Source organism: Trachypithecus francoisi, unplaced genomic scaffold (genome assembly GCF_009764315.1).
Source record: "Trachypithecus francoisi isolate TF-2019V2 unplaced genomic scaffold, Tfra_2.0 Lachesis_group7, whole genome shotgun sequence".
NCBI lineage: Eukaryota > Metazoa > Chordata > Mammalia > Primates > Cercopithecidae > Trachypithecus > Trachypithecus francoisi.
Window position 1 is genome coordinate 53,965,615 of NW_022681472.1, and position 23,442 is coordinate 53,989,056.

General features: G+C 40.4%; 1 protein-coding gene across 1 annotated transcript; it reads right to left on the minus strand.

The window, feature by feature from the left end:
* Positions 1 to 4,928: 4,928 nt before the first annotated feature.
* On the minus strand, positions 4,929 to 23,384 carry RIDA (reactive intermediate imine deaminase A homolog). The gene is made up of 6 exons (XM_033202710.1): positions 23,195 to 23,384; positions 11,802 to 11,907; positions 9,168 to 9,222; positions 8,835 to 8,903; positions 7,380 to 7,435; positions 4,929 to 5,490 (listed from the first exon to the last, which is right to left on the minus strand). The coding sequence occupies exons 1-6, from the start codon at positions 23,257 to 23,259 to the stop codon at positions 5,428 to 5,430; spliced, it is 414 nt and encodes a 137-aa protein (XP_033058601.1). The 5' UTR covers positions 23,260 to 23,384; the 3' UTR covers positions 4,929 to 5,427.
* Positions 23,385 to 23,442: the final 58 nt, after the last annotated feature.

A 23,442-nucleotide genomic window follows, 5' to 3' on the forward strand; every position in this document is an offset into this window, starting at 1 on the left:
TAATCCTAGTAGGGTTTACATTGTACTCTTTTGGTAAATATAATAGCTTATTAGAGATGGCAAATATCTTTTTATTTTTTGGTCACTCAGGCTGGAGTGCAGTGGTATGCTCTGGTCACTGCAACCTCCACCTCCCAGTTTCAAGTGATTCTCCTGCTTCAGCCTCCCTTGTAGCTGGGATTACAAGCAGGCGCCACCATACCTGGCTAATTTTTGTATTTTTAGTAGAGACAGAGTCTTACCGTGTTGGCCAGGCTGGTCTTGAACTCCTGAGCTTAAGCAATTCTCCTGCATTGACTTCCCAAAGTACTGGGATTACAGGCTGAACCCCTACACCTGGTCGCATATCCCATTTTTATGAAGATAGTTTGGTGATCCAAATCTGAATTCTCTTTAACAAAGACCAGCGATGTGGACATCATAAAGCCATTCATTTGCCCACATACAAATGTGTGTAAGGCAAAAGGTAAGGTAAAAGGAGAATGACCCTTCCCTTCTTCTTTCTCCCCACACCAGATAGCAAGGCATGCCGTGTTTGAAATGTTGAAAGCATTTGCTTATAAGATGTCATAACATCTAAAACTATATCAGCTTCTCATTTCTCCAGAGTTGATAAACTTATGAGTGTTTGGTTATAATCTCAAGGCTTTAATTGCCTACGCAGAATCAGTGTAATTTCAGAGAGCAGCTGACAAGTATGGAATTTCTCTTCCAGTTCCTGTTAGTATCAACAAAAGTTGGCATTAGTAATCCATGTACAGGCAAATGGCAGGCTTTTCACTTTACTCGTCAGTACCGCCACTCAGCACATTTATTGGGGAACATTTGAGTTGTTAAAAGTTAACAACTATATCATTATTCTTGTGCCTAATGAAAGAGTTCTCTGGACATCAAAGCCAGGGTTTAATAACTCCCAAAGGTAGAAGAAAGGCCAACCTATATTATTCTAAAACACTCTTTCAGTTTAATAATGTGCTACTGAAATTAATAAACATGCTACTTCCATCCACCACTGGGGACAGAGGTCTGCAAACCTCACTAATTTCCAGAAAAAGAGTTCTGAGAAACCAATTGGGGATACCAATTTTGTTTTGAGATCTGCCTCATTTTGTTTTCTCATAGAATATAGATATTTCTAAAATTTCTTTTTTGTTGTTGTTTTTTTGAGACAGAGTCTTGCTCTGTCTCTCAGGCTGGAGTGCAATGGCATGATCTCAGCTCACTGCAATCTTCACCTCTTAGGTTCAAGCCATTCTCCTGCCTCAGCCTCCCAAGTAGCTGGGACTACAGGCATGTGCCACCATGCCAGATTAATTTTTCTATTTTTAGTAGAGAAGGGGTTTCAACATGTTGGCCAGGCTGGTCTCGAACTCCTGACCTCAAGTGATCTGCCTGCCTTGGCCTCCCAAAGTGCTGGGGTTACAGGCATGACACACCACGCCTGGCCTTAAAATTTCTTAATAAAAGTAAGCATAGTGATTTGTACTATCGCATAAATTTAAAAATAATGCATGTTGTATTGAATTGATTTGTGTGACCCTGATTCTAGACACTTTTTTTTTTTTTTTGAGACAGAGTCCCACTCTGTCACCCAGGCTGGAGTGCAGTGGCGTGATCTTGGCTCACTGCAACTTCCGCCGCCTGGGTTCAATGGATTCTGGTGCCTTAGCCTCCTGAGTAGCTGGGACTACAGGTGCACGCCATTACACCCACCTAATTTTTGTATTTTTAGTAGAGACGGGGTCTCACCTTGTTGGTCAGGCTGGTCTTGGACTCACGACCTCGGGTGATCCGCCTGCCTTGGCCTCCCAAAGTGCTGGGATTACAGGCATGAGCCACCACACCCTGCCCTGATTCTTTTTTTTTTTTGAGACGGAGTTTCGCCCTTGTCACCCAGGCTGGAGTGCAGTGGCGCGATCTTGGCTCACTGCAATCTCTGCCTCCCGGGTTCAAGCGATTCTCCTGCCTCAGCCTCCTGAGTAGCTGGGATTACAGACTCTAGACACTTTAAAAAGTCATTTTGGCCAGGTGCGGTGACTCATGCCTATAATCCCAGCACTTTGGGAGGCTGAGATGGGCAGATCACAAGGTCGGGAGTTCCAGATCAGTCTGGCCAACATGGTGAAACGCCATCTCTACTGAAAATACAAAAATTAGCTGGGCGTGTTGGTGGGCACCTGTAATCCCAGCTACTCAGGAGGTTGAGGCAGGAGAATAGTTTGAACCTAGGAGGCAGAGGTTGCAGTGAGCTGAGATGCACCATTGCACTCCAGCCTAGGTGACAGAGCGAGACTCCATCTCAAGCAAACAAACAAACAAACAAAAAAGAGTCATTCAATGACAAGAGAAGAGGCTTTCCATGGCAGCTGTACTGTTGTAGAGTAGCTTTGGGTTGGAGAGGGGGTTTGGGGCCCAGCACCTCACTAGGAAGTCACAAGGCCCAATGGTGACTTTTCCAACCACCACCACACCCCTAGCAGTTCCATGGAGAACAAAGCAATAGTGATTTCAAATAGCAGTTATTTAGTGAATCAGTATAGATTATCTTCAAGTTTCTGGATATAAGAGTTTTTAAACAACTTTTTTTTTTTTTTTTGTGGGGGTAGAAATAACACTTTCTGCCTAGGTACTTATAGGTAACACAGAATGACTATTTTAGGCAATAATTACAAAAGAAGGAGGTTATTAAAATAATTACTTTTTTCTTAGTATAAAACAATACATGTTCATTGTAGAAACTTCAGAAAATATAAACTTTAAAATATGAAGTCTAATATTACCCATAATTCATCTCGATGATCACTGTTAGTATGTTGATGTATATGGGGGATTTTTTTAAATTGCAAAACTTGTTGCAATAACAAGTTAGTCAAAGCACAACTATCAATAGAACTTTGAGTCTGTTGAGTCAATGAGCCAGCACTTAATCCAATGGAGATAATAGGTTATAGAGAATGTTCCAGTAATTCTTGCTGTATTCATAAACATTGATTAGTGCTGCAGAGAAAGCAACTCTGCCTAAGTATGTTAGGGCTTAGCTGACTACAGTTTATGATTTATGCTAGATGAATAATTTACTGAAATGGAATCCTTTATTTGGAATTATTTTTCATGCTTTCCAATTGCTAAACACATGGCAGAAGTGAGAAAAATTGTAAGCTCTTCTGAGGGCAGGAAAGTTAGTTCAAACTTCATTCTCCTCCCCTAAGTCTAGTACACATTTGTCATTCTATAAATATTTGTTGGTAACAAATGTTCTTTATTCTTATGTAATCATGGCAATTTCCTTATAACTGAAAGTAATTGGCTTTATGGGAAATTATGGCCAAAATTTTAATGAAATTATTCGTACTGCTGGGTCAACATTTATAATTTTGATTGAATAAATATCTTATTAGAACTAATAAAGTGTTAAAAAGTTTATGATTGTGTATTTTTTACCTGAATTGTTTTACAGAAACATACTATTTCTTTTGATTTGTTGTGTCCTTTAGAAAAAAAAAGCAGACTTTAAATTAATCTTGGGAGGCTGAGGTGGGAAGACAGCTTGAGGTCAGGAGTTCAAGACTAACCTGGGCAACACAATGAGATGCTGTCTTTGCAAAAACATAAAAATATTAGTCAGGTGTGGTGGTGTCGGTAATCCCAGCTACTCAGGAGGCTGAAGTGGGAGGAATGCTTCAGCCAGGAGTTTGAGGCTGCCATGAGACATGATTGTGCCACTGTACTCCAGCCTGGGTGACAGAGTGAGAATAAAAGAAAGAGAAAGAAAGAAGAAAGAAGAAAGAAAGAAAGAAAGGAAGGAAGGAAGGAAGGAAGGAAGGAAGGAAGAAGGAAGGAAGGAAGGAAGGAAGAAGGAAGGAAGGAAGGAAGGAAGGAAGGAAGGAAGGAAAGAAAAAGACCAACATGCAATGTTCCCCAAAATTAACAAATTCTAGTGATTCTCCTTCAAAGTGGAAAGGAAGACTCCAAGCCACGACCCAGCCACTAACAAATTAATTAACGTGGGTACCAGCATCTTATTTCCAGCTCTTTCATTCTAGAGTTTGATTTTGAAGTCATGCCCTATATACAACTATTCCCCCTAGACCTAACCTGGCCAGGCTGTCTAATTTCCTGGCTTTGGCTTAGGAACAGGCCCTTAAGCTGAGCTGGACCAATCAGAGGCTTCCCTGAGATTCTTCTGCCAGAGAGATCAGGAAATCGTTATCTTTCTGCTGGGGTTAGCGCACTCATAGCCTGTATCTGGGGTCTGCAGCATCTTCCCCCAAGAGACAGATGGAGCCGTGAGGTTTTTGGGCTACATGTGCCTAAAGCCAGCGGTACTCTGGCCTCTGCGACCTAAGCCTATGCATTTATCTCTTTTCTCCACTTAATACTAGTTTGAGTTGGGTGTCTGTAACTTACCAATAAAAGACTCAATATTAAAAGTAGAAAAATGTGACTTATCAATGAACTGGAGAAAATAATAAATATAAGAGCAGAAATAATGATAAAGAAAGATATAATAGAAAGGATCAACAAAGCCAAAAAGTGGTTCTTTAAAAAGATTAATGAAAGGGATAAACTTCTGGCAAAGACTGATAATGGAAAAAAAAGAAGTCCATATAAATCATATCAGACATGAAAAGGGGGGACAGATAGAGCAGAGATTAAAAAGATGTCTACAAATGTGAAAATTTACATGCAAATTCTGCAACACTGTAAATGGCCAAAACTGCTGAAGACTAGAAAGTTTAAATAATGTTTCATGTAATAATAGTTGGCTAAAACTGCTGAAAAAAATAAAATGTGTAAAAGTGCATGAAGTCAGAAGTAGGCTTTGAAAAATGAAATAGTTGGAGATTTTAACTTTACCCACCCCAACTAGGCAATATGTTTTAATGTATTAAACTGTTAAGAAATAAGTGAACAAAATCACACCAAAGGAAATCTGCATGTCTCTTTTATTTCCATTAGAAAAATATTATCTATATTAAATTTTGGTCCACTTTCTTCTCCTTGACCTCAAATTTAAACACTTAAATTTTACTCAAGAAAGAGCAGAATCCCATACCTAACATGAAAACTAAATCGTTCACATCATTAGTTTGAATTAGATATGTTCTTGATTATTTCTCAGGAATAATTACTCTTCTTTCCTACCTGTTGTTTCTCTTTTATTTATTGAGTAACTATGTAATGGGTATCTCTTTCCTATATTCAGTAATACAGGCGTAATTTAAAACAGCAACTGGATTCCTTCTCTAATCTTCAATTCATGTTCAACTCTCCCTATTATATGGTATTTCCATAATAACTTCAGATATTTTCATCAAGCTCACACTGTCATCAATTGTGAAAATTAAAAGGTTAATTAAGATGTTACATTGTAAAATTGTAAAAATTAAAATGTTAACAAGTCCAGACTACAAAGCACTGGCCCACTTATAGTGATGCTGTTGTCAGCGGTCCTTGGACAGCTACTGCTTCAATTTCAATTCGACTACCCTGTGAGGAAAACGAAATAATTTGTTTTAATCATTTTGTACAAATTGCAAACTCTATAATACCTACTAAAAACATGAAACTAACAGCAATATAACATTTTTAACGTTAAGCTTTTCAAGGAAGGAAAGGAGAAGGAAATATTCACCAAGAATCTATAATAGACCAGGTTACCATGCTAAGTATATTCATATACTATATTAGCTTACATGAGTCTCATGGCAGCCCTATTAGAGAGATATTTTCCCATCAATTCACAGAATGATATGCTGAAGTGTAGAAGGAATAATTAACTCATTCCAGTCACAAGCTAGATAGCAGAGGTTGAACCCTTGTCTTTTGATTCCAAGTTCAGAGCTCTTTCTACTACAACCAGTACCTTAATAGGTTTGATAATGATCATTCCAAGTAACAACTAATTAAAGCAATACAAATTACACTCTTAAAACATAATTTTTCTTTAGTAGAAACTGCAAGTAGAAGTCAGTAAGAGCTGCTTTTTTATAGGCAGGAATATCGTGCTGCTAAGCTTCGAGTTAGAGTAGCAAAATCAAAATGGTGAGAAATATGTGTGCCCCTGGTTTAGAGATTATTTTTCTAGTGGAAGGTTTAGATACTTTTTCTTTTCTTTTTTTTTTTTGAGACGGAGTCTCGCTCTGTCGCCCAGGCTGGAGTGCAGTGGCGCGATCTCGGCTCACTGCAAGCTCCGCCTCCCGGGTTCACGCCATTCTCCTGCCTCAGCCTCCCGAGTAGCGGAGACTACAAGCACCCGTCACCACGCCCGGCTAATTTTTTTGTATTTTTAGTAGAGACGGGGTTTCACTGTGTTAGCCACGATGGTCTCCATCTCCTGACCTTGTGATCCACCCGCCTAGGCCTCCCAAAGTACTGGGATTACAGGCGTGAGCCACCACGCCCAGCCAAGATTCTTAATTGTACAATAGCCAGGTGAAATTTTTACTGCAGAACTCATAAACAAATCTGGCTCAAATTTATAGTCCCCTAAGTAACATTACAACAGTACAGCTGCTATTTAATTTTTTCTCACAATTTTTTTTTTTTTTTTGAGATGGAGTCTCGCTCTGTTACCCAGGCTGGAGCGCAGTGGTACCATCTTGGCTCACTGCAAGCTCTGCCTCCCGGGTTCACGCCATTCTCCTGCCTCAGGCTCCTGAGTAGCTGAGACTATAGGAGCCTGCCACCACGCCCAGCTAATTTTTTGTATTTTTAGTAAAGACCGGGTTTCAATGTGTTAGCCAGGATGGTCTTGATCTCCTGACCTCGTGATCCACCCGCCTCGGCCTCCCAAAGTGCTGGTATTACAAGCGTGAGCCATCGTGCCCGGCCTTTTCTCACAATTGAAGTATTTTGATTTTGATTCTATGTTCATGTGTTGTCTTAGAAGGTTTTTTTTTTTTCAAGCATGTAATATAGGGTATTTCCTTTCAGACTTTAAGTCCCTGGGGAAGCAGGATCTATCTCTTTTCTTTCTTTTTTTTTTTTTAGAGACAAGATCTCACTGTCACCCAGGCTGCAGCACAGTGGTTCGATTACAGCTCACTGCAGCTGTAATCTTCTGGGTTCAAGTGTTCCTCCTACCTCAGCCTCCCAAGTAGCTGGGACTACAGGTGTGCACCACCACCATGCATAGCTAATTTTAATTTTTTTTTGTAGAGATGGCTGTCTTGCTATGTTGCCCAGGCTGGTCTAGAACTCCGGGCCTCAAGCGATCCTCCTGTGTTGGCCTCTCAAAGCACTGGGATTACAAGGGTATGCCACCCTGCCCAGGCTACTTCTTTTAAGTTTCCTTTCACAGTGCTTAGTTTACTTATAGAAGAAAAACAATGTAGACATTGAAAACTGTGTACATTAGTCATTTAAAGTGTACTTACTTTGGGCAAAGCAGCAACTTGGTAAGCAGCTCTAGCAGGAAAATTACTCTTGAAATCTGAATTTAAAAGAATTTCATTTTTTTAATAGAGAAGAGTTGAAAAAATAAAGATCAAGTGAAAAGTTTTATTTTAGTTTTCAGATATTGTATTGTTATTCAATACTCTACAACTAAGAATCTGGCAAGTGCTTCATATACTGGTCAGTTCTTAGATATAAGCAACATTTTATTTTTATTTTTTTGAAACAGAGTCTCGCTCTGTCACCCAGGTTGGAGTGAAGTGGTGCAATCTCAGCTCACTGCAACCTCTGTCTCCCATGTTCAAGAGATTCTCCTGCCTCAGCCTCCCGAGTAGCTGGGATTATAGGTGTGCACCACCACGCTTGGCTCATTTTTGTATTTTTAGTAGAGATGGGGCTTTGCCATGTTGGCCAGACTGGTCTCAAACTCCTGATGTCAAATGATCCACCCACCTCAGCCTCCCAAAGTGCTGGGATTACAGATGTGAGCCACTGCACCCGGCTTTAAGCAACATTTTAAAAAAGAGACTCACTATCAGATTTGTTTGATAAAATATTTTGCTATACGATTCCTACGATAGTTAACACTTTTTAAAATCTCTTAGCTTTCTGGCCAAAAAAAAAAAGAAAAAAAAGAAAAAAGAAATACATACTCTAACATTTTGATCTTGTTTGATGTGGAGTTTTGTTTTTAAAGTGATATTTATAAACTATTTAACTAAATAGGGAACAAGTGCCCATCTCCAGCAATTTTGGCAAGTACTTCCTCTGCCAGCTTTGGTCTTTTCTAGTCATTTCTTCAGGAGAGAATAAGTAATGATGCTTTTTCCATGTTATACCTTTGCCTCATCCCACTAGGTGGTGGGGACACCAATTTTCCCCACTATGCCATCAATGTTAATAATAGCTAACATTTACTCAGTGCTTATAACACACCAGCATCTAAGTGCTTTACACGTTGTACTGACTCATTTAATCATTCCAACAATCCTATAAGGTAGGAGTATATTATCTCCATTTTGCATATGAGAAAACCAAGGCATAGAAATATTAAGTAACTAACTAATGAGTCTGAGAGAGCCAGGATAAAGATGGTGGCTGGACCATACAGCAATAGTAAATAAAACCTATGTGTAAAAAACTTTTTAGGCGAGTTTAAAAAGCCTGAAAAGGGTTTAATGAAATTAAGCTTTTGAAAAATGGGTATGTAGGGTTTCACTACATTGTTTTAGGGAATGCAATAGAAATGTCTTAGAACTTTTTCATGGGGTGTATACAACCTATTTCCAATCAGATTATTAATTCTTTTAGGACAAGATCTATGACCATTTCTTTAGCATCTCCTACCACTCTTAATTCATAATACACATTCATTAATGTGACCAGATTTATTTCTTTTTAAAAATGGAAAATAGGAATAAAGCCAAATTACTTACACTGTTTGTAGATTTCATTGACAGTATTGAAGTCATTTATGTCAGCCAGAAGAACAGTTGTTTTCACCACTAGAAGATATAAACATTGTCATTAGGTTTAGTTATTTGGTCTGACCCAAAACATTACTTAGAAAAAGACTATATGATTCTGAGACTGTCTTGATTAAAATGGGACTGAAATGGGACCAAAGAAGCGAAAGAGAACAGTTGCTGTTTAAAACAACTTCAAGTAGTAACAAAGACATGGCATGGCATATTACTGGATGCCATATATTTTTGAAAAAGACCAAAGAAATATCAAAAAGAAAGGTGAAATAATATCAAATTGCTCACCATTAGTGAAGTCACAGCCTGCAGCTTTCAGAATTTCACCCATGTTTTTAAGAGCCTGTGAACCAAGCCAAGAAAGGCCTAAGTCACTGATGTTAGATTTAAAGCTTTAATTACATTCAATTAATCATCTTTTACTAATACCTCCTTAAATAGCTTATGTTGCAGAAAAATATTCTCTACTCTTGTTAGGAAGCTTACAAGTGTGTTTCTTGGCTTCCCTTTAATAGAATGAGTCTTTCTGAAATACAGTGAAAAGGTCGTCTCCTTTTGTGCGTAAAAATACTGGGTTGAAGTCCCTTCTTCAGTGCTAAAATGTGTTAATTGTTCGGCCAATGTCCACAGAAATAATTTCTGGGGTTCTTCATTTGATACCACTTCAAGGATAAGGATGAGCTAGTAAGCATTAAAACATGTTTTCTTTTAAAGCAATATTTGACTTTAAAGAGTTCTTTTTCCTTTTTCTCAAAAAATGATATTAGTAAATTATATAACTGTTTGAGACACTGGCTTCTGGAAAAACATCTTTTTTTGGATTCATTCTTCCTTCCCACTTTGCTGGTCACAATGTAATATTTCATTATATTCTTGTGTCTTTTAAAATAATCTTCTAAATAGGTAATACATGGATATGGCAACAACAACAACAACAAACTCAAAAGCTATTTAAAAAGCATATATAGTGTAAAGATCTCTCTCACCCTTCTCTCTCTCTCCCATGTTTCCCACCTCAGAGGTAGCCACTGTTCCTAACTTAATGTATATCCTTCTAGGTACAGTCAATGCTTATGATACATATTTTTAAACACAAAAGCACACACGGTAGCATACTGTGCATGCTGTTCTGCATCTTGGTTTTATTACCATGAAACAATTTACGTTGGAGATCTTTCCACATTACTTTAGTTGTATTGATCTAGCAGAATTTATTCAACCGGTTCTTTATGAGTGGACATTTAGGTTTTTAAAAATCTTTCAGCTAGGCCACGTCCGGTGGCTCACGCCTGTAATTTCAGCACTTTGGGAGGCTGAGGTGGGTGGATCATGAGGCCAGGAGATCGAGACCATCCTAGCTAACATGGTAAAACTGCATCTCTACTAAAAATACAAAAAATAAGCCAGGTGTGGTGGCGGGCACTTGTAGTCCCAGTTACTTGGGAGGCTGAGACAAGAGAATTGCTTGAACCTGGAAGACAGAGGGTGCAGTGAGCTGAGATCACGCCACTGCACTCCAGCCTGGGCAACAGAGCGAGGCTGTTTCAAAAAAACAAAACAAAACAAAACAAAACAAACTTTCAGCATTATATGACTCAGTAAATGCATAAAATTATAGTTTATTATTTTATTTTATTTTACTTTTTAAGACAGTGTCTTGCTCTGTGTCCCAGGCTGGAGTACAGTGGTGCGATCTTGGCTTACTGCAACCTCCACCTCCCAGGTTTAAGTGATTCTCCTGCATCATTTTCCTGAGTAACGGGAACTACAGGCATGTGCCACCTCACTGGGTTAATTTTTTTTTTCTTTTTCTTTTTGAGACGGGGTCTTGCTCTGTCGCCCAGGCTGGAGTGGAGTGGCGCGATCTAAGAGTTGGAAATTTGATGGATCATGAATCATCTAACAACCAAAAGAGAGATTCCTCCTCCTTAACACTAAAGTCACCTTAAACCTGAATCATTGACATCAGATGACATGCTGCCACTTCCACATGGATTGGGAAATTTTCTTTTCAGGGCCACTGACCTGCCCCTCCTAAAAAAAAAAAAATTACCACCACAGAAGTAAAAAGTCAACATTTAAAAAAATAAGCATGTGGAATATAATTCTAATTATATGTTGCTCACTGCAACCTCCACTTTCTGGGTTCAAATGATTCTCATGCCTTAGCCTCCTGAGTAGCTGGGACTACAGGCACATGCCACCACATCTGGCTAATTTTTGTATTTGCAGTAGAGACAGGGTTTCACCATGTTGGCCAGGCTAGTCTTGAACTCCTGACCTCAGGTGATCTGCCCACCTCAGCCTCCCAAAGTGCTAGGATTACAGGCGTGAGCCATTGTGCCTGGCCTCCCCTGGCTAGTTTTTGTATTTTTAGTAGAGATGGGGTTTCACCATGTTGTCCAGGCTAGTCTTGAACTTCTGACCTCAAGTGATCTGCCAGCCTCGGCCTCCCAAAGTGCTGGGATTATAGGCATGAGCCACCATGCCTGGCCTACATTATGGTTTAATTATATTTATTGGATTAGAATTATATTCCCCATGCTTATTTTTTAAAATGTTGACTTTTTACTTCTGTGGTGGTAATTTTTTTTTTTTTTAGGAGGGGCAGGTCAGTGGCCCTGAAAAGAAAATTTCCCAATCCATGTGGAAGTGGCAGCATGTCATCTGATGTCAATGATTCAGGTTTAAGGTGACTTTAGTGTTAAGGAGGTAGAATCTCTCTTTTGGTTGTTAGATGATTCATGATTCATCAAATTTCCAACTCTTAGATCGAAAACTATGTTAAATCAAGCAGTAAGTAGTTTAAAAAACATTTATCTGTTAATCTCTATAAAACAAATCAGGCAAGTGGATTCTTAATACTCTCCAACCTTAAAAAGGTAGTAGAAAAGGGAACCTCAAATGTGGAAAATGACTTACTTGTTTAGCTTCTTCTGCTACCCCTCCTGACACAAGTTGTCCACTTGAAGGGTCCATGCCTATCTGTCCTGAAATGTAAATGGTCCTGTCGACTAACACAGCTTGACTGCAATAAACAGAAAGCTAGTGTATTTATATAAATATAAAACACAAAATTCAATGCTAGAAGATGTTTTTGATAGGACAGAGAAGTACAAATGGTAAAAAAAAAAAAAAAAAAGATACATTGGACTTCACGAAAATTAAAAACTTTTATTTACTAAAGTTATCTTTTTTTTTTTTTTTGAGATGGAGTCTTGCTCTGTCGCCCAGGCTGGTGTGCAGTGGCATGATCTCGGCTCACTGTAAGCTCTGCCTCCTGAGTTCACGCCATTCTCCTGCCTCAACCTCCCGAGTAGCTGGGACTGCTGGGACTACAGGCGTCCGCCACCACGCCTGGCTTTTTTTGTAGTTTTAGTAGAGACAGGGTTTCACCATGTTAGCCAGCATGGTCTTGATCTCCTGACCTTGTGATCTGCCCGCCTCGGCCTCCCAAAGTGCTGGGATTACAGGTGTGAGCCACTGCGTCCGGCCTATCAAGATATGTTTAAGTAAATGAAATGGGGCTGGGTGCTGTAATCCTAGTGCTTTGGGAGGGTGAAGCAGGAGGATCGCTTGAGACCAGGAGTTTGCGACCAGCCTGGGCAACCACTCAGTCTCTACAAAAAACAATGAAAAACAGCCGAGTATGGTGACGCACACCCGTGGTCCCAGCTACCCGGGAGGTTAGGGTGATTGAATTGCCTAAGCCCAGGAGTTGAAGGCTGCAGTGAGCCATGTGTATATCACTGCGCTCCAGCCTCAGTTGGCACTGGGTAATAGAGAGAGACCCAAAATTAAAAAAGGGGTCAGGGGAAGAAAAAGCAAGTCATAGATTGGGAGAAAAATATTTGCAAAACATACACCTAATAAAGTACCTATATCCAGAATATAAGAAGAACTCTTATAAGTCAATAATGTGAAGACAACCCAATGAAATAGGAGCAAATGATACTTTACAAAAGAAAACATACAAAGAGTTAGAGTACATTAAATTTGCTCAACATTATTAGTCATTAGAGAAATGCAAAGCAAAACCACACACTAAGACATCACTGATAAAACAAGCATTGGCAATGATGGGGAGCAACCCTCATACACTGTTGGTAGGAATGCAAAATGGTACAGCCACTTTAGAAAATAGTTCGGCAGTTTCTTTAAAAATTTAAATATATATTTGACATACAACCCAGCAAACTCTTCTTTCAGAGACAGGGTTTTGCTCTGTCACTCAGGCTGGAGTGCAGTGGTAGGATGTTGGCTCACTGAAGCCTTGACTTCCCAGGCCCAAGCGATCCTCCCATCTCAGCCTCCTAAGTAGCTGGGACTAAAGGTGTGCACCACCATGCCTGGCTACTTTTTAATTTTATTTTTTATTTATTTTTATTTTTTGTAGAGATGAGGTCTTGCTGTGTTGCCTAGGCTTGTCTCAAACTCCTGGACTCAAGTGATCCTCCTGCCTTGGCCTCCTAAAATGCTGGGATTACAGGCTTGAGCCTCAACTCAGCAATTTCTTTCCCAGGCAACTATCCAAGAGAAATGAAAACATATGTCCAAAGACTTTATGTGAATGTTCAGAATAGCATTATTTATAGCAAAAATGGAAGATGCACACACATGCACCCACTGACAGATCCAACAAAGGACTATATATTGTCTTATTTCACTTAAATGAAACCTTAGAAAGGACAATAGCAGCAGCAGATGATTAACTGTTGTCTGGGGCCAGGGGTGATCATAAATGGGTACAAGAGAATTTTTTGGGAGTGATGGAAATGTTTTAAAATTTGACTATTTGGATGCATGATTCTATACATTTGCAAAAACTCATGGCACACTATGTGAGTAACTTAATTAAAATGGGTAACTTGTTGTTTTGAGATGGAGTCTCACTCTGTCACCCAGGCTGGAGTGCAGTGGCGCAATCTCAGCTCACTGCAACCTCCGTCTCCAGGTTCAAACAATTCTCCTGCCTCAGCCTCCCAAGTAGCTGGGATTACAGGCGTGAGCCACCACGTCCAGCTAATTTTTGCATTTTTAGTAGAGATGGGGTTTTGCCATGTTGGCCAGGCTGGTCTTGAACTCCTGACCTCAGGTGATCCACCCACCTCGGCCTCCCAAAGTGCTGGGATTACAGTTGTGGGCCACCACACCCAGCCATTAAAATGGGTAACTTTTATAAGTAACTTATACCTCAATATAGCTGTAAAGCAAAAAAATGCAATTTCAAGAGCACTTTTAAAAACATAAGTAGTCATGGGGGCAGTTTCCCCCATGCTGTTCTCATGATAGTGAGTTCTCATGTGATCTAACAGTTTTATAAGTGTCTGACAGTTCCTCCTACACACACACTCTCTCTCTTGCCTGCCATCATATATGATGTGCCTCTTCTCCTTCCGCCATTATGGTAAGTTTCTTGAGGTCTCCCCAGCCACGCGGAACAGTGAGTCAATTAAGCCTCTTTTCTTTATAAATACTTGGGTTGTATCTTTATAGCAGTGTGAAAACGAACTAATACAACTTCATTTCTGTAAGTGCTTACTTCTGTAACTGACTTTTTCTGTCATGAAGATGTTAACTTTCAGAAGTAGGATAAAATCACAGGAAAAAGAATACAATACATTGATACCCGAAAAAAAGCCAAACAAGTCCACTTTTTATAGGAATCATATTAGTTTTGGGATGAAGAAAGCCTGTCTGTTTTTTTAAGATGTTGAAGAAAGAAACCTTAATGTAATTTTAATTTAGAAGTGAAATGTGGTAGGGCATGGTGGCTCATACCTATAATCCCAGCACTTTGGGAGGCTGAGGCGGGCAGATCACATGAGGTCAGGAGTTCAAGGCCAGCCTTGCCAACATGGGGAAATCCTGTCTCTATTAAAAAACACAAAACTTAGCCAGTGGTGGTGCACACCTGTAATTCCAGCTACTTGGGAGGCTGAGGCATGAGAATCACTTGAACCTGGGAGGTGGAGGTTGCAGTGAGCCAAGATTGCATTACTACACTCCAGCCTGGGCGACAGAGGAAGACTCTGTATCAAAAAAAAAAAAAAGAAAAGAAAAAAAAGTGAAATTTGTTTTAAAATTTCCATGCTTATTTATAAATTTAAGATAGTCTCATTTTAATCCTCTTCTTTTAGTTCCCTATTCTTCCATCTTCCAACATGCTCCAAACTTTCCTCTTTTATTTAATGAAGTTTTCCCTGGTCTTCTTGACCACATCTTTTGTTTTCCTTTATAATTTATTTTTGAATAGGAGTTCATATGGTTCAAAAATCCAGAAAATATATACAAAGAATTGCAGTGAAAAGTCTTTCTTCCATTCTTGTTCCCTATGTGCTCAGTTCCCAGCCCAGAACCATTGTTCTTCTTCAGGTATTCATCCAGTTTCTTTAAAGAACAGATAACCAAAACAAATATATATTTTCTCTCTTCTTTTACATAAAATATGGTATATTAAACATTCTTGTACACTTTGTTTTTTTCACTCAACAGAATATCATGAAGATCTTTCCATAAGTATATGTAGAGTGCTTCCTCATTTTTTGAAACAGCTATGTATGTTTTACAATATGGATATACTTTATTTAATTAGTCACCATTACTTCCAATATTTTGTTATAAATAAAACTACACTAAACACATACACACACACACACACACACACACACACACACACTCTTTCCCAAAGTAACTAAGCTTTTCTTTCTCCTGGATCCCAGGAGTGCTCTGGTTGTATCTTCCTTATACTATGTACAGGATCCTGCCTTGTGTTGTAACTCATCCTGTTATTATCCTATCTCCCAAGGTATCTTAGACTCTAAACTCCTTGAGTTTGGGGTAATGTCTTACCACATCTCTGTAGCTCTGTAGGGTGTAGGTGATTCCTTGCATACAGTAGGTACACTATAACTACTTGCTGATGTTTTGCCCTTTAACCACTTAGTAGCATAAACAATTTTGGTTGTCAGTGAATGTCTTTTTAGCAGGACCTGTCGACTTATAGCAAATGCTTTGGAGAGAGCTAAGGAGGTATGTTTAAACTTGGTAACAAGATTCAGAAAGTCTAGAAAGTTTTCTCAGCTATCTGGCTTTCACACTGGTCTACAAATAGATAACTACTGAGTTTGTTAATTTGTAATCTTTTCTCGGGTTAAATAATACCATCAATAACACTGTTTTTCATTAACTGTCCTGTGTAGAATTAGGCCATCTGCCCTAGGTCCTGTGCAAAGGGCCTTCAGCTTTCCCCATATATGAAACATACTTTAAGACCATATGCATTATTATTTATCAGAAACTTCATGATAGTAAAAAGAAACTCTTTTCTTTTTTTTTTTTTGAGACTGAGTCTCGCTCTGTTGCCCGGGCTGGAGTGCAGTGGCCGGATCTCAGCTCACTGCAAGCTCCGCCTCCCGGGTTCACGCCATTCTCCTGCCTCAGCCTCCCGAATAGCTGGGACTTCAGGCGCCCACCACCTCGCCCGGCTAGTTTTTGTATTTTCTAGTAGAGACGGGGTTTCACAGTGTTAGCCAGGATGGTCTTGATCTCCTGACCTCGTGATCCGCCCGTCTCGGCCTCCCAAAGTGCTAGGATTACAGGCTTGAGCCACCGCGCCCGGCCGAAACTCTTTTATTTTCAAAATATAAAAAGTAAGCACTGGAGCTGAGTCCATCTGAGCTATGTGAGTTATCTCTTATAGATCTAAAGAGGTTTGTTCATAAGAATAATTGTCTAGTTGACACTTTCTGAGCATAAGAATCCTACTATCCAAAGACAAGTGGCTGGACTTCAGAAAATTTAAAAGTGCATTGTTCTACTTCCAGGTTAAAGGGTAACCACACTTTCAAAAGCATTCTAATAATTCTCACATCATAGTCTATGCCACGTGGGCTACTGCTTCAAAAATTCATAATTATGAGGACAGTGTGCAATATGCGCAATGCAAAGCAATGCAATGTTGAAATCTTTCAAGGTTCTGTCTGGAAGTATTCCTGAAATGTGCCGAGTTGATTGGCTAATTAGTGACAACACCCCATCCATTCCAATGCCAGAGACTGAAAGTTCAACACATTTGAATTCTTCCTGGAGAGGACCCAGGATTCTCAAAAAGTGTACTCACTACGCACTCCATGCACAAAAACTCTTGTTTCCAAAAGGTTCCTAAAACATGTCCAATTAACTTTATCAGAATATAAGTAGTTAGTTGGAGTTTGTTTTTTTCTTAAACATTAAATATTGAAAATAAGCACGATTTCTAGTCACCTAGTGCACAAGAGGCACAATGTCCTGGAAGTCTCCACACCACGAAGCTGGTTGGTGGCTTTTTTTTCTTGTCATATTGGCACATTTATACAATGATTCCCTTCTCTTTTGCTTTCAGCTTTATAAAGACAGTTGACTCCCACTCACCTTCAAGTCAACCAGCAACATTACTGTTATGCTTTCCTTCTTGAACAAAGTCCACAGAGTATCTCTAAATAGGTCAAGGAAGGGGTATACTCTTTAGCAGGCTCCAGGACAAAGTGTCTCTAATAATCACTTTGATTTGGTTGTGTCCCTCTTGTTTGAAGGTAAAAGTGTTTTTTTAAATACTACTACTGTGTGATTGAGAGAAAGACATTAGGGCAGAAGGAGAAAAAAGATTACAAATTTTCACTTACAATATTCCCTAACTATTCTCACTCTCTTAACCTCCAAATTTCTATCGGAATTACTATCAGAATTATCTTCTTAAAAGATCTGATCATGTTCCACCTTGTTTAAAAACATTTAGCCTGGGCAACGTGGTGAAACCCCAGCTCTACAAAAAATACAAAAATTATCCAGGCATGGTGGCTTGGGCCTGTAGTCCCAGCTACTTCGGAAGCTGAGGTGGGAGAATGGCTTGAGCCCAGGAGGTTGAGGCGGCAATAAGCCATGATCCTGGCTCCAGCCTGGGTAACAGAGTGAGACACTGTCTCAACACACACACATACAAACACACAACCACAACAAAAATCATATTTGATTGTTCCTCATTATATACAAAATAAAGTTTATATTCTTCCATTTAGTATTGGAAACCACCACAACCTGTATCCTGCTAAAATCTCTCTCTCTCTCTCTTATTTTTTTTTAGACAGAGTCTCGCTCTGTAGCCCAGGATGGAGTGCAGTGACGTGACCTCCGCTAACCACAACCTCTGCCTTCCAGGTTGAAGCAATTCTCTGCCTCAGCCTCCCGAGTAGCTGGGATTACAGGCATACGCCACCATGCCCAGCTAATTTTTTTTTTTTTTTTTTTTTTAGTAGAGATGCAGTTTCACCATCTTGGCCAGGCTGGTCTTGAACTCCTGATCATGTGATCTACCCGCCTCTGCCTCCCAAAGTGCTGGGATTATAGGCATGAGCCACTGCGCCCAGCCAAAATCTAATTTTTATTGGTCACTTTTATTTAATTCCCACAATAATCTTATCAAGTGGTATTATTTACGCCCATTTAGAAGACAAAGAAGCAAACTAAGAGAGGTTAAGTCACTCTGCAAGGTTATATAATTAAAAAGAGGCAAAACAAAAATTCAAATCCAAAGTCCAACTCTTAATCAGTATTCTCAAAGGAGTCAGTCATACACAGTAAAACACAGTAAGAAAAAGACTCCTTTTCCAATTTTTTTTTCAATCTACACCAGGGACAACAAAGTAAATGATTAAGACTAGGCTCTAGTACCCATTTCCTAAATTCAAATTTTGTTACATCACTTTTTAGTGGTGTAACTTTTGGCAAATTATTTAATTTTGCACACATCAGTTTCTTCATCTGAAAAATGGGGACTATAATATAACCATGCATATAAATCACTTAGAACCGTGCCTGGTGCTGACCAGGCATGGTGGCTGACACCTGTAATCCCAGCACTTTGGAAAGCCAATGTAGGTGGATCACTTTAGGTCAGGAGTTCAATACCAGCCTGACCAACACAGTGAAACCCTGTCTCTACTAAAAATACAAAAATTAGCCGGGTGTGGTGGCACATGCCTATAATCCCAGCTACTTGGGAGGCTGAGACATGAGAATCACTTGAATCTGTGGGGTGGAGGTTGCAGTGAGCCGAGATTGTGCCACTGCACTCTAGCCTGGGCAACAGAGCGAGACTCTGTCTCAAACAAACAAACAAAAAAAAAAATAGTGCCCGATGCTGCTGAGTAAGCATCAGTAAATGTTAGCAATGATGATTCTACCCCATTTGATTACATTAAGGAGAAAAAAAAATCATCTTTAGAAAACAAATTAAAACATCAATTGAAAGTTTTTAATTAAACTTTTTTTTTTAATAGAGATTGGGTCTCACTATGTTGCCCGGGCTGGTCTTGAACTCCTGACCTCAAACAATCCTCTCACCTTGGCCTCCCACAGTGCTGGGATTACAGGCGTGAGACACAGTACCAGGCTAAAGAAACCTCACTCTTAACAAAGAGAGAGCAGGCCTCAGATTTTGAGCCAACTGTAATGTCTAGTCTAGCTAAAATTTAATAACACCTTTTCTAAAATTGAGGTTTTCTTACTATTACTTTCTATTGAAATGTTTTCTATTTCGTGTACTGTTGTAAAGTTTCCCTTTTCAATTAACTTGTTAAATAAAATGAAGTTAGCCATCTCAAAGAAATAGGTTAAGTAAATTGTAAGTGATATACAGATTTGGCAAACAAACAAAAAAGATAGAAGTAGCACTTGAATTATGAAAACTTTCTCCCCAAAATCTTTATACCATGCATTCTTCTACCTCCATGCCCTCACTCAAGCCATTCCCTCTACCTGACTTCTACCTCCATGCCCTTCACTCAATGACTTCCTGTTGAAATCCTTAATATATTAATTTAAAAATCAAACTTTACAACACTACTATAAATGACAAAACCAACCTTCAAAACCAAAGGACTACCTCTCACAAGGAACCTTCCTAAATCTTCTTTTTCCTCTTCCACCCCAAGTTAAAATCAATTTGTCTTTTTTCTGCTTTACTCCCTACCCCACTTGCCCTCTCACTCTCACTGCATTTTATTTCCAAGTTTTCTATAATAATTCCTGTTCTGCCACATCTCAGTGTCTTTTCCCACAGCAGTAGGTTTAAAGGAGGGAGCTAGGGCTTGACTTCAAATCAAAATGTCACTTGTAGACTCTCTGACCTTGACTTTGAGCTTCAGTTTTCTTTTTGTAAAATGGGGATGGGACTTAAGAGAAGGTGGTTGTCATGGTGCCTGGTATAGAGCATGTGCTAAATTAAAATGTTCATTTTTCTTTTCCCCATATATATTAATGTTTTTCACACTGGGTTGTCTTTATACATTTTTGTACTCCTAAGTGCTTGGCATATAGTAGGCATTCAATGCACATCTATAAGAGTTCAAATGTTTCAGCTGTAGAAGTTTTCCCATTTTGGTTCTTTAACAGTGAGCAGATACTATAAACTGTATTTTAAATAGAAAAAAATTGAAAAGGGGTTACAAAGTATAATTTAGTGAAGAATTAAAAATAAACAAAAAATTATCTTAGAAAAAGAAAGTATCCAACAATGCATACTATAAGATCCAATAGTTTTAAAGCTGAGACATTTTAAGAATATGAAGTAGGGGGCCGGGCGCGGTGGCTCAAGCCTGTAATCCCAGCACTTTGGGAGGCCGAGACGGGCGGATCACGAGGTCGGGAGATCGAGACCACCCTGGCTAACCCGGTGAAACCCCGTCTCCACTAAAAAAATACAAAAAACTAGCCGGGCGAGGTGGCGGGTGCCTGTAGTCCCAGCTACTGGGGAGGCTGAGGCAGGAGAATGTCGTGAACTCGGGAGGCGGAGCTTGCAGTGAGCCAAGATGGTACCATTGCATTCCAGCCTGGGTGACAGAGCGAGACTCTGTCTCAAAAAAAAAAAAGAATATGAAGCTTAAAAATAAAATTAACTTTTCCATTTAAAAGCACTTCTGACAAGTGGAAACAAAAGCACAAGTGGAAACAAAAACAGGTTAGACTTTCTGGCCAGTATACATATATTTAGCTAGAGTATGTTGGCACAGTCTTAGAAAATAATGTTTGCTACGATTTGTATTTAGTAGTGGGAAATAAGAATGGGCAATGAATTGATAAACATTACAATGCATTTCCATATGTTGTAGAAACCAGTGGCTTGAGTAGATGTGCAGGGATTTGCTAAGCATTTCTGTTAAAGGAACTCAGCTCTCCACAGAAGAGACAACCACATCTGTTGACAGGGCTCTTCTCAATTGAGGGAGGGCTCTGTTTCCTCTTCCACCCCAAGTTAAAATCAATTTGTCTTTTTTCTCCTTTACTTCCTACCCCACTTGCCCTCTCACTCCCATTGCATTTTATTTCCAGTTTTCTGTAATAATTTCTGTTCTGCTACAACTCAGTGCCTTTTCTCACAGCAGGAGGTTCAAAGGAGGGAGCTGTTGATGGGGGTCTTTTCAATTGAGAGAGGGGTAGACCAAGTATGAAGCTAATGAAAGAAGTTGGTCATGCCGGGCGCGGTGGCTCAAGCCTGTAATCCCAGCACTTTGGGAGGCCGAGACGGGCGGATCACAAGGTCAGGAGATCGAGACCATCCTGGCTAATACGGTGAAACCCTGTCTCTACTTAAAAATACAAAAAACTAGCCGGCGAGGTGGCGGGTGCCTGTAGTCCCAGCTACTGGGGAGGCTGAGGCAGGAGAATGTCGTGAACTCGGGAGGCGGAGCTTGCAGTGAGCCAAGATGGTACCATTGCATTCCAGCCTGGGTGACAGAGCGAGACTCTGTCTCAAAAAAAAAAAAGAATATGAAGCTTAAAAATAAAATTAACTTTTCCATTTAAAAGCACTTCTGACAAGTGGAAACAAAAGCACAAGTGGAAACAAAAACAGGTTAGACTTTCTGGCCAGTATACATATATTTAGCTAGAGTATGTTGGCACAGTCTTAGAAAATAATGTTTGCTACGATTTGTATTTAGTAGTGGGAAATAAGAATGGGCAATGAATTGATAAACATTACAATGCATTTCCATATGTTGTAGAAACCAGTGGCTTGAGTAGATGTGCAGGGATTTGCTAAGCATTTCTGTTAAAGGAACTCAGCTCTCCACAGAAGAGACAACCACATCTGTTGACAGGGCTCTTCTCAATTGAGGGAGGGCTCTGTTTCCTCTTCCACCCCAAGTTAAAATCAATTTGTCTTTTTTCTCCTTTACTTCCTACCCCACTTGCCCTCTCACTCCCATTGCATTTTATTTCCAAGTTTTCTGTAATAATTTCTGTTCTGCTACAACTCAGTGCCTTTTCTCACAGCAGGAGGTTCAAAGGAGGGAGCTGTTGATGGGGGTCTTTTCAATTGAGAGAGGGGTAGACCAAGTATGAAGCTAATGAAAGAAGTTGGTCATGCCGGGCGCGGTGGCTCAAGCCTGTAATCCCAGCACTTTGGGAGGCCGAGACGGGCGGATCACAAGGTCAGGAGATCGAGACCATCCTGGCTAATACGGTGAAACCCTGTCTCTACTTAAAAATACAAAAAACTAGCCGGGCGACGAGGCGGGCGCCTGTAGTCCCAGCTACTCGGGAGGCTGAGGCAGGAGAATGGCGTAAACCCGGGAGGCGGAGCTTGCAGTGAGCTGAGATCAGGCCACTGCACTCCAGCCTGGGTGGCAGAGCAAGACTCCGTCTCAAAAAAAAAAAAAAAAAAAAAAAAAAAAAAGAAGTTGGTCATAAAGGACCACACGTTTTATGATTAAATTATGGGAAATGTCCACAATCAGCAAATTCATGAAGATGCAAGTAGATTGTCAGGGGCCGGGGGGAGAGTGGGGGCAGAGGAGAATGGGAAGTGAATGCTAATGGGGATGGGATTTATTTTTGGGGTGATGAAAATGGTTCTGAAGAAAGTGGTGATGGCTGCATAACTGTGAGTATGGTCAAAGCCACTGAATTGTCCATGTTAAAGGGGGTGAATCTTATGGTACGTGAATTATATCTCAATAAAGCTGTTACCAAGAAAACAAAAACTACCCCCTTCCCCCAAAAAACACAGGGTCTGAAGACTTCTAAATGGGGAGAGCTGTCTGGCAGGCTCGGTTCCGCAGCGAGGCAGCCCCAGAACGAGCAAAATCCCGTGGAGTGCAGGCTCCCGCTCCCATCGTGGCTCCCAACTCTCTGTGGGTCTTCGGGTGCGTTGCCCCTTTCCAGGCTCAATTTCCTTGCGTGTTCGCTGGGGCTCTGACCCGGAGGGACCCCAACCGGGCCCGAATCCCCGAACCCACACGCCCCGGGACCGTCACTGCTCACACCAGCATCGTTACCTGTAGGGTCCAATGGCCCCTGGAGCTTTCGCGGTGCTGATCACCCTTTTGATCAAGGACGACATGGCTAAGTCTTCCCTCTTGCAGCCCCTTCGGGAGAAGAAGCCCCAGCACCAGCCGTGCTCGCTTCTGGTGGGACCCACCAACCCTAGCAGCGCCTCTGCCCGACAGCGGCTGCTGGGGGCGGGCTCGCGCGTCATTCTGGGAATTGTAGTTTCGGCGACGCTCCAGGCCACGTGGAGGAAGCG